At 46.3% G+C, this 11,198-nt stretch overlaps 1 protein-coding gene across 2 annotated transcripts in view; it reads right to left on the reverse strand.

The window, feature by feature from the left end:
- Nucleotides 1-10,780, reverse strand: part of LOC138510523 (zinc finger protein interacting with ribonucleoprotein K-like) — a 206,070-nt gene extending 195,290 nt beyond the window's left edge. For both annotated transcript variants that reach the window (XM_069626238.1, XM_069626237.1), the window contains exon 1: nucleotides 10,204-10,780. In XM_069626238.1, coding sequence (XP_069482339.1) covers nucleotides 10,204-10,227 — 24 coding nt within the window. In that variant the 5' untranslated portion in view covers nucleotides 10,228-10,780. The remainder of the gene's footprint in view (nucleotides 1-10,203) is intronic.
- Between the last annotated feature and the right edge of the window lie 418 nt (nucleotides 10,781-11,198).

Here is an 11,198-nt window from a genome sequence, read left to right on the forward strand (position 1 = left end):
GAGCACCTTGTAGCAGAAAGTAAACACTGAAAGTTTGCCTGTGTCGAATGCCTCCTCCAACTTTGTTATGTCGAAAAAGTTGCCCCCCCCCCTACATAGTTGACCAATCCTTTCTAGCCCCGCTTCATACCATTGAAATCTTTCAGGATTCGGTATGTCCCGAACCACGGAGACCCATAGGTGATCCAACGTGGAGTGCCAAGTAGTAACCCCCTCCATTTCCCTTCCTTGTCGCCGGATATCCCATAGTGTGCCAACAATTGGATGGTCTTGGATCCTCCTCAGAAGTCTATTTCTAGGGACTTATAACCATTCACTTACTGTAGTCGGGTGCAGGTATAGGTTATCCAAGACAATCCACTGCAGATCCTGCTGGGATCGAAGATGAAGCAAGGCATACATTCGTTTTCAAAAATTGATTAGCAGAGATTGCTAAATACATTTTTCTTGATTAGCAAACCAACCCATTTGATTAGAAATGTTGTACTAATATTTTTAATGTCAACAGATGTTATTTGTAGTCAAAACATAAAATGAGCATCAATATAGCATTTTTGTCTACTGCTGAAGTAAGACATTAGGGAGATGAGTAAGGCCTGGTAAATTCTTTACCATTTTTCAAGACCTACAGGTTCGCATAAGACATGCATTACTCACCCTAATAGCATTTCTGATGATTGTATCTCCTTATATTCACATGCTGTGCATATAGTCATATCAGGTAATATTATACCCACCAATAATATTGCCATATATATGGTCGTGGGGTAAGGCCATAGGCGATACTATTAGTGGGGGTAATTTATGGGGGGTTGCTAGGGTGTCTGCCGCAGGTTACATGGCTTAATATCACCAGAAAAATATGGCAATATTTTTGTGGGGATATTAACACATGAAACCTATAGTCCGACATCTAGTGGTAATCGTGGAGTATTGCATCTTTCTTTCGAGGATCGAAAGGGGATGTCGACATGGGCGTGACTGTAACACTATCCCCAACGTGACGTGTAGTGTACCAAAATCCTTCATGCGTCAAGGTCCCTGCAATTGTGTTTTATCTGCCGTGAGGGAGCCTTATAGTCAGCGTTAGTGACTACAGAAGAGAGAAGGTATAAGATGTCTATGTTCCTTCTACTCCATGAGGGAAGGAAGGGTGGGCACATGTGAATCTGAGCAGATACAATCATCAGAAATGCTATTATGGTGAGCAATGCATGTCTTCTGATGCTTGTTAATTTGCTTAGAATCACATGATGTGCATAGACTAGCAAGCAGTACCCAGAGATGGTGGTGGGATGTGAGGAGGAACAGTAGCAAATATGTCTTGGCACAGCTTGTCCCACCTGAGAATCATACCTAAGGTGTGTATCTAGGCAGTAATGTCATGTAAAGGTGTGAACAGAACTCCAGGTCGCTGCCTTACAAATGGACTTAAGAGGAACATTTGCAATGAATGATATGGTAGCCCCTGTGCCCGAGTATAGTGTGCTCTAGGCATGAAGGGCAGAGTGTAGCATAGTGTGATGCAGTTTACAATCCACTTTGAAATAACTGATTTAGAGACAGGGTCCCCTTCTCTACCAGCTGCCACTGAGACGAAAAACTGGTTTGTTTTTTTCTTAGTGGTTTTGTCTTTTCCAGATAATAGATCACCGCTCTCCTCACATCTAGTGTGTGGAGGCTTCTTTCTGCCACGTTAGTGGGGTTCTGGAAAAAGGTTGGTAGTTCCATGGACTGGCTCACATGGAACTTTGAAATAAACGTAGGAGCAAATTGTGGGTGAGTACGCAGGACCACCTTATCCCTGTGAATTGTGACAAATGGGTCTTGAACTGAAAGGGCTTGCAGTTCACCAACTCCTTATTGATGCGATTGCCAACAAGAAGGCGGTCTTGTAGGTGAGCGTGTTAAGGCTAGCCTTGTGTATTGGTTCAAAGGGAGGCCCCATTAGTCTGGTAAGTACAACGTTCAGGTCCCACCCAGGAGCTGGGTTCGAAATAGGATGAAGTCTTTTTACCCCTTCCATGAACGCTTTAAATCACTAAAATTTTCCACCACAAAACCTTTTTCTAGGACGTGGTGTACTTTCAGGGAATTGAAAACCAGGCCTGAATCTAGCAGGTGAGTTAGGTACAGGACAATATGTGTTGGTGTGCATTCAATAGGATTGATGCCCTTGCCATTACACCAGATGACAACGCGCTTCCATTTGCTGGAGTAGCAATGTCGAGAGTTCGGTTTTCGTGCATCCTTAAGTATGTCCACAAATCTTTGAGGGAGTGTCATGATGCCTACCCCCGGGCATCCAGACCAAGTCCATCAACCTCGGAAGCAGGCATCATGTTACCTGGAGCAAACCCAGCAACCCCTGTTAGGGGCTATCTGGGTACAGTCCTGGCGCCTATGGCGCCAGGCTCATATGGGACATTAGTCCTGGCGCCTATGGCGACAGGCTCACATGTTAAAACTTACCTGATGCAGACCATGCTGCAAGGGATCCAAGCCCATGTGAGGCTTGAAGGGACTATTTTATCTTAGGGACTATTTTGTTACATGGGTGTGACTGTGGAGGAACACTTACCTGGGACTACTTTGAAGGCTATTTAAACCACGCCCGAAGAGCAGCACATGCTTCGCGTTATTCTGCATCCAGCATTAATCAGGTTTTTGAACTCATTAGAACTATATACTTACGGCCTTTCGCCCGGAGGTTTAGAGCCAAGATTTGTCCAGAACTCTTCCAATATCCTCAAGCCAGTGAAGTAACTGGCCATCAACGTGCCCCTGCATTCTTCGAAGGATGGAGAGCTCATCATACAAAACTATAAGGTGAGCTTTGTGAAAGGGAATGTCAGAAGTGATAAGCTGGGACGCAGTGAGGTGTTAATACTCAAATCCACGGTTGGCTAATTCCCTTTCCCCGTCTTTAGGAGACTACATCTACGGGTCAAGTAGACAAAGCTAGGTGGGCCAGTCCAATCAGTCATCTCTGCACTACGCATCACGTTGGTGGAGACCGTGGCTGTCCAGTTCCGCTCGACACCCCTGTGGGAGCTAGGTGAGCGTAACAGGGAGTTGGAGGTGCCCAAACTCTATGACCTCCGGAGCCAAGCTGCTAAATTGAGAGTTTGAGGGCATAGATGTAGTGTCTCTCCCTTGTCTTGTGACAGCATGTTGTAAGGGCATGGTAGCTTCCTGGGAGGGGAGACTGACATTGCCATTAGATGGGAGAACCAAGGTTGGCAGGCCCACATCAGGGCCACCAGAATCATCCTGACTGGTTCTTGGTGCATCTTGTGCACTATCCAGTCGAGCAGGGGAGTCGGGGGGGAAAAGCATAGACAAATTTCCCTGACCATGTTATCCAGAGACCGTTCCCCTTGGAGCGGTTCTGAGGGTACCTGGCGGCATATTTCTGGGCATTGTGCATTCTCCAGAGTTGCGGACAAGTCGATCACTGGAAAGCCCCAGTCTGCGAAGACATTATGATATGATATTTTATTTATATCAAGCTCGTACACAAGTGTTTCAGAGCGCGACCAGGCAAAGGGAGGGGAACAGGGGAGAACAAAAACAACGATCTTACTAGGCCCAGTGACATTAAGAGCGTGCAAATGCATGGGAAAGGGGAAAGTGCATGGAAGGGCGGAGAAGTGGAAAGTGTGGAAACAGAGAGAACAGAGAAAATAATAAGTACAATAAATAAATAAAGGTGATAAGCAGTGGTAGTGCAGCCAGCAAGAAGCAAAGTGCTAGGTTAGTCAGATAGGGTGTATCTGATAAGTGCAGAGGAAAAGTGGGTGGGGGAATTGTATGGGTACAAATACAGACCCCAGTGCCAGGGGGAGCCCGGAGGCAGTGCAGGAGGGTGGCAGGGTGAGCAGGTAACTGGGCCCGAAGGACAGAGGGTGGCTAGGTGCACGGTGCCGAGAGATCAAAGGAGATCAGCACGGGAGAAGAGACGCAAAATCTGAAGCGAGAAGGAAGGTCTTAAGCTGCTTCCGGAACCGGAGATGGTTCTCCTCAAGTTTCAAGATGGCAGGGAGGCTGTTCGCAAGGGAGGACCCAGACGAAGACGGAGCTCTACCCCCAGCTAGTTTCTTTGAAAAATGGCTGACCCTGAGGGAGCTAGAGGTAGAGGAGCGAAGGTATTTACGGAGAGATAGTTGAAGGTATTTTGGGCCCAGACCCCAGAAAGCCTTGTGGACAATGCAGAGGGTTTTATATTTAATCCTTGCATCCACTGGGAGCCAATGATGGGATTTCAGAGCTGGAGAGATACAATCCTATGGCTGGAGGCCAAGGACAAGTCTTGCAGTTCTGTTCTGGATTAGTTGTAAAGGGCGGAGAGTGGAGGCAGATTTAGAAAGAGGCTCTTACAGTAGTCCAACCTAGAGAGAACCAGAACTTGGGAGACAGTGTGCTTCTGAGGGAAGGAGAGAAAAGGCAGAGTACCTCTAAGGAGATGAAGTAAGAAGTTTGACTTTTCAGAGATGTGTGCGGAGAAGGAAAGTGTGGAATCAAAGATGACCCAGAGGTTTAGCCTCGCAGGTAGGGGTAGGAGGAGGGCCAAGGGCGGCCGACCAGAGAGTGAGGGGAAAGGTGTACCAATGAGGAGGATCTCAGTCTTGTTGGCGGCACACCAATTTTGAATGGTGATTAGGCAATCAGAGCTGAGGGAAGGAGAGGAGGTGGCTGAAGGAAGCCTGAAAATGAATTGGGTGTCATCAGCATAGCACTGGAAATTTGAGCAGAAAATGGAAATGCAATAGGCGAGAGTTGCCAAGTATTGGTTGAAAAGCCAGGGCGAGAGGTTAGAACCCAGGGGGACACAACGGGTAGAGAGGGAGATAGAAGATAGGAAGGACCAAGTGGTACCTGGGAGGGTTGATCAGAAAGGAAAGAGGTCAGCCAGGCCAGAGCCTGATCAGTGATACCCAGGTTGTCACAGAGACGATTGAGCAGGGTGGTATGGTTGACCGTGTTGAAAGCAGAGGAGAGATCAAGTAGGATGAGGACAGAGGGAATGTTAGAATCAAGGTTAGAGAGCAGGTCTTCACGGATGTTAGGAGAGCAGTTTCCGTGCTTCTGGCAGCTCTGAAGCCAGATTGGTGGTCATGGAGAGAGCCCTAAGCTGAGAGATGGCCTGCTGCTCGAATACCCCCCCCACTTGCTGAGGATGCACTCCTCCCTGTGGCACACCCCCTGCAAGAAACACCCCCTTGTTGATCAGGGGCTACTTCAAGCTGTCCTGGGACAACGTTGCTAAGTACAGCCCTTTCCATGGATCTCATAGCTAATTTCTTTTGCACCAATTTTGCCTCTGTCTTGCATTGTCTACCATGTCCTTCTCTTTTGCCCCCCGCACCCTGTTTCCTCTTACAAAAGTATACTACGGTGGTCTGTATTTCTGGCCACCCCTTCGGCTCAATCCCAACCACCTTTTCTAGGGATGTGTGCATGTCTGAGGGGAGACCTTGGATCAATATGTGGTAAAACATTAGTATGCTCACATCCCATGATTGTTGCGTCTCTAATGTCCACATCTCCTTTATCTGTTACATGTATTTCGCTGGATCTTCGCCTGGTTTCATTTTGCACGCCAAATGTGTCTGGGTACATAGTCGGTAATACTTTCCACACGCGTGTGCTGCAGTTGTTAAAGGGCATACCATTGTGTATGTTACGATTCAATTTTACTCCATTATATTCTGCATACTCCCATATTTTGTTCCCTCATTGACTCAATACGACTATGAATAAGCTCTTCATGTCCCCAATCACTAGGGTAATTCCAGCTGTCTCTTTCTCAAGAGTATATTTCCAATTGCCTGCCCCTGCCGCGAGGGATGGCAAGTTAAACACCAAATTATCTCTGTCCATGCTCTTACATGGTATATACTGCACTCTTCCCCTGCCTTTCTGGAACGGGGGCAACTGTGTCGCCAGCGTGGGGGCAGCCCGGCCCTTTACAGCGCTAGCTACCGCCATTCTACCTATCCTGCTTCAGAGGGTCTGGGACCAGTCCCTACTGTTCCCCCGATTTATCTCCCTATCCCTCTCCCTCATCCCTTTCCTTCTCTCCATCTTCGAACCATTCCCATTCGTCCCACATCTACCCTATGTCAGGCACTGCTCCACCATCCTCTGTCTTTGGGGTCCACTTCAGACCCCAGAGAGCCATCCTCCTCCTCCTCCTCTGGAGTCTCTCTAACTTGTACATAATTTTCCCAGATGTCCAACCACCTGGTGTTCCCGCCGCCCCTTGCGCCTCTTCCTTTTGCTGGACCCACTTCTCCATCTCATTTTTGGCTGCTTAACACAGTTTCTGACTGCTGCCACACACTTTTTTACCATGTCTACCAAGTACTTGTTACTGGCGGCTATTCTCTCAGTAGTAGCGACTCGAACCCCTAGCTTTCCCTTCCCTACTTCTGCCTTGTCCTACTTGGGGACAACCGTCGTGGGTTTGTGTACCCCATGGCAGATTTCAGCATAGGGTACAGCCCATATCGAGGGGGCAGTGAGGTGGGTGGCACCACTGTGTCACTAGCTTTCCCCGACTTCTTTGGTGGGTTCCTTGTTTATTTTCTCTTCATGGAGCTTCCATAGGCCTAAATATATATTGCCTACTTCTTCAATTTGGCGCCTTTATATGTCTCCAACAGACATGAAAACATGTACTCTATTGTGTCAATATCAAATGTTTCTTCTCTTGGCCATTCTCGAAAACACTGCCCAGCGGTGTCCTGCACCCAATGGAAGTGGTATTTTAAAATTTGATCTTGATATTGAGCCAGTTTACACCATAAGTGGTCGAGGGGCGTGTCCATAAACCCACAAAACACCCTTCCGACTCCCTTACCACACTTGAGAGTTCTTCCCTCCTGCAATTTAGCATATATATACACACACATGTTTTTAATCACAATTTGTAGATAAGCCCCAAAAATTTACTAAACATACCCTCATTCAACACTACCCTCCCCTCACACACATACACCTTCCACCCACATCAATCACACCAAAACACAATGGCCCTCTTCACAGCCCCACACAATTCTAACTATCCACAAACCTGATACGCAGCTACCATGCCTCTCTTCATCCTTGTGCCACTAAGCTACTTCAAGAACCACTAAGCACTACTATTTACAGCAGCACTCTTCCAGCCCTTCCACCTTGGCCAACACAATATACCACAATATTTCAAATCTACTGAGCAGGCTCCTCATCAATCAATCAGTGCTTACCTCACTCCTCTCATCTCTCAATCCCCATAAAAAATGACTCAACTATACTATGCACCAATACCATCTAATGGAAGTCTGCCACCGACTACACACTCCTCTGTTCTACTACAGATGTGCCTGCCACACACCCTCTCCCTATCGAAGGAAATATCTACTACTACGACTGATCGTCCTTCCCCCCTGAAGCATGAGTCCTATACACCATAATAAAAACTCTTTGTGATGCACAGCGATGCGTGTTCATGCCAGGGTACATTCACGTGCGCTAGAGATCCTAGAGTCCTCTCAATGCCGAGTCTTCTCCCATGGTCTGCACCTCCCTCTGAGCACGGGCAGCGCTCAGGACCAGACAGACCTTTGTGAACTCGCCACCTGCGGGGCCTCGAACTGGTCACAGAAGCTGATTGCTGGACCTACATCAGTCCCCTATATGCATGTATATGTTAAGTGACATTTCTTTAGCAAAGAAATCGCGCAGGGGAAGAGGTTGGGCGAGAGAAAGGAGGCTGCGGGGTGCACCCCATATTGGTAGAGGAGAGGGGAAGGGTGCACACAGATAACACGATGTGTCCCCGTGGCGATGAAACCAAGCTCAGGGAACCAGGCTTTGGTGAAAACAGCCTGCCGGGAAACATCATAGAACCATCCCACAGACGATAGGAGCATATGAAATATTGAAAAAGTCACTTTGGTCAAAGGAAAGATAAAATGGACACTTTGAACAAATGTACTCTCTGCAAGGAAAGCTGAAGTCCAAATTGCCTAAACTGACAATGGATGAGAAGTAAAAAATCATTTCAACAGTAGATCCCAAAGTATCCATATTTATTTTTAGAAATGCAAACAACAATGACAAGGGGGTGAATAAGGACTAGGTCACAAGTCAGGACCATCTACAGAACACAGACAGGACCACTTCTGAAAATCCTTTATGACTGAAGAGACAAGGGACACGGATGAATCTCTGTTGGTAGCGGTTGGGCACAGAGGGCTTTATAGAGGACAATGACACCCATCACCCAGGCATATAAAAAAGGGACGCTGATGAAGGTTAACCTTAAGCTAATGGTACTAGCTGAATCACAGGCAGTGAACATGATGAGGAGCTCTAGCTTGGGGATCACCAACCACAAAGATAAAATAGACAGTACTCTTGTGGTCAAAGAGAAAGTTCTTGAGAAATTGGCATAAGTTGGAGGTCTGAAGGCATTTATTGCAAAACTCAGTGAAATGGCGAGGAAATGCCCTAACAGTTAAAGTTTACAAAATGTATCAATTGCCTCATTCTTCAAAAGGGAAGTTTTCAGAAGTCTAGCATTCTTGAGCCACGCACCACATGACATCTGCCCGCTCCTTATCATGCAGAAATCCATAATTGATACAAGACTAAGGAGAGTCCATTGATCAAGTGTCCTGGCAGCCTATTAGCAAAAGCAAAGAGCTGTGAAAAGGCACAATGGAGGTTTGGAACACTTCCAGAGGATGGTATAGAAGTCAACAGGCGGTTTGGGTTATGAAAAATGAAGTCAACATATGTGATGCCTCCTCGATTTAGGACAGAACCCGGGTGGTTGGAACTGATAAAACTTAACCAGAGGAAGAGACGTAGACAATGAAACACAGAGCGGGAAGATGACCAGGAGATGTAAGAAAACAAAAATAGAACGTCCCGGGAGAATAGCTCAGCGGCAACGTGTTCGCCTTGGAAGCAAAACGACACGAAGCACCACAGGTTCAATCCCCGGGTCCGCGCTTAGAAACCTCTGGGTATTTAAGGGCGTTATAAATATGCAACTAAGAAAGAAAAAAAAAGACAATTACACAACTAAAAAACAAACAATTCCTGTAACAGCGCCTCGATGCCCACGGGATGTGTCAGCGCTTTAAAATGCAAAAAAAAAAAAAAAATGTATTCAACTCTCAACTCACACACCCCCACCCCTTTACATTTGGAAAGCCCAGTGGGAGAAAACGCCTTCAAAAGCACAAAAATACTGAAGTCAGTGCAAAGACTGGTCATAAAAACGGTGAACAGCGCCTGCCACACTTGGTGGAACTTCAGTGTTAGCATGTGCCACACTTAGAATTGAGAACATTAGCCTGCGCCGTATCTAGATAATATTGTGAAGGTTAGCGAGTGCCACACAGACGGAATTATGTAGGTCAGCAAGTGCTACACTCAGACAGAACTGTGAATGTTAGCATGTTAAATGTCATTTAACCCACTAACCAATATAAGCTCAAACTCTCTGCATACTTATCTCACTCAAAAAACTCACACAACCATCTCTCGCACAACAAGCTGCACGCACTTCACCACACTGCAACAGCACACACGGACTGACACCGATCCAAAACTCGCACAAAAGCTCTGCACCCGGTGTCTACCGAGTTGAAGCTGCCAACAGTACACCACTCCTCTCACTATCTTACTCCCTCTTCATCTTACTAACCCATCCCACCTTCTCGTTTATAAATCCGCCAGAGCGCCTGGGGACCAATTCCGTTGGTGACAGTGCACTATATAAGTACCTTTAACATAACATAACATGGGTTAAACGAAAAGTCATACGAGGAACGTTTCAATAATATGAAACCATTAAACAAAAAAAAGCAGGTACTGTAGCGTAGGATGGACATTTACATTCTCAGAAGTAATAGATAAGGTTCATATGGTATTCATTTTCCAGCAGAACAGTACTTCAAGGACTGTGAAGCTTAGTCGCAATAGACTGCTAATGCATTTTACCGAAGAAAGTGAAGTAAAAACATGGTACAATCGCGACGTAAAGGGAGGGAAATATTGTGCGGGGCCAAGCAGCAGGTTGTTTCTACTTAAATCATGACTTAAATGAGCTCACTATTTATAAATATGAGGCGACAGCTCCACCGAATGAAGATGCTGTGCATGGTACTTGCTCTCACTGAAACCCAAAGAACCGTCACTCACCTTACTGGAATACTGCTGCGACATTTCGTTTCCGATTTGGACACGTTTCTGATGTGAGCTTTTCCTAACTGAGCTGTATCTGCAAGGGCGTAGTGGGGGGGCACAACCCCGAGTCGCTCAGCCCCCCTCCCTATGGACGGTCCAAAGAGAGGGCAAATGCCGGGACCAAGAGTGACAAGCTGCTACTTCTGAGAAGTCGTACACACACGTAGATCCTCTTTAGTAACAAATCCAAAAGTACCACTACTTAGGGGCGTAAGCTCTGACCTATTGTGAAGAATCTAAATCTGTGCCAGCTCAGGAAACAATACGCATGCGTATATATGATGTTCACACATACGTACAGGCTACTCTATGCAAACCGTTCTGAGCATGATCAGTCACCGGACACTGTAACATACAGTCTGCGGAAGACGTTAAAACGGCCACTCTGTTCTAGTCTGATAGTGGCACAATAATAATTATTTTGCATTTCAGTGACGTTTAGGCTAAAGACCAATCGACACATTTCGGCACACAATCTCTCCATGCCTGAAACGTCACGTAAACTAATCTTGTAAACGGACCATTCACAGACCACAGTTTTGTACCGCGAGCACGAGCAATCACCTTTGCGCAAGCTCAATAGTAATGTCCTATCTGCGCATGTCCCGGTGATCAGTGTTCTAGTCATGCGCTGTAGAGCGTGGATTGTGTCGGCATTAGTTCCATGTCCACTTGAAAAAATAAGCTGCATGCCCCTTCAAAAGAAGCCAAAACAAGCAGAATCCCTTGCAAATAAACTCAAAAATACACCCAAACCTAGGGTGGGCAACTGTTTGAGAGCCTTTTGGGGGACACTTCCCCACAAGGCGGTGATGACGTCACAACGGCATTCACGTTTGGCCTGCGCCAGTTGTAATTTAAACAATTTATGTTTAAACATATTAAACATTTTAAACAAAAAGAATAATGGATTTACAGTCACTGGTTGTTGTGATGTTAAATACACCAAG

This window comes from Ambystoma mexicanum, chromosome 6p (assembly GCF_040938575.1).
Source record: "Ambystoma mexicanum isolate Mex_15411 chromosome 6p, UKY_AmexF1_1, whole genome shotgun sequence".
Classification (NCBI taxonomy): Eukaryota; Metazoa; Chordata; class Amphibia; order Caudata; family Ambystomatidae; genus Ambystoma; species Ambystoma mexicanum.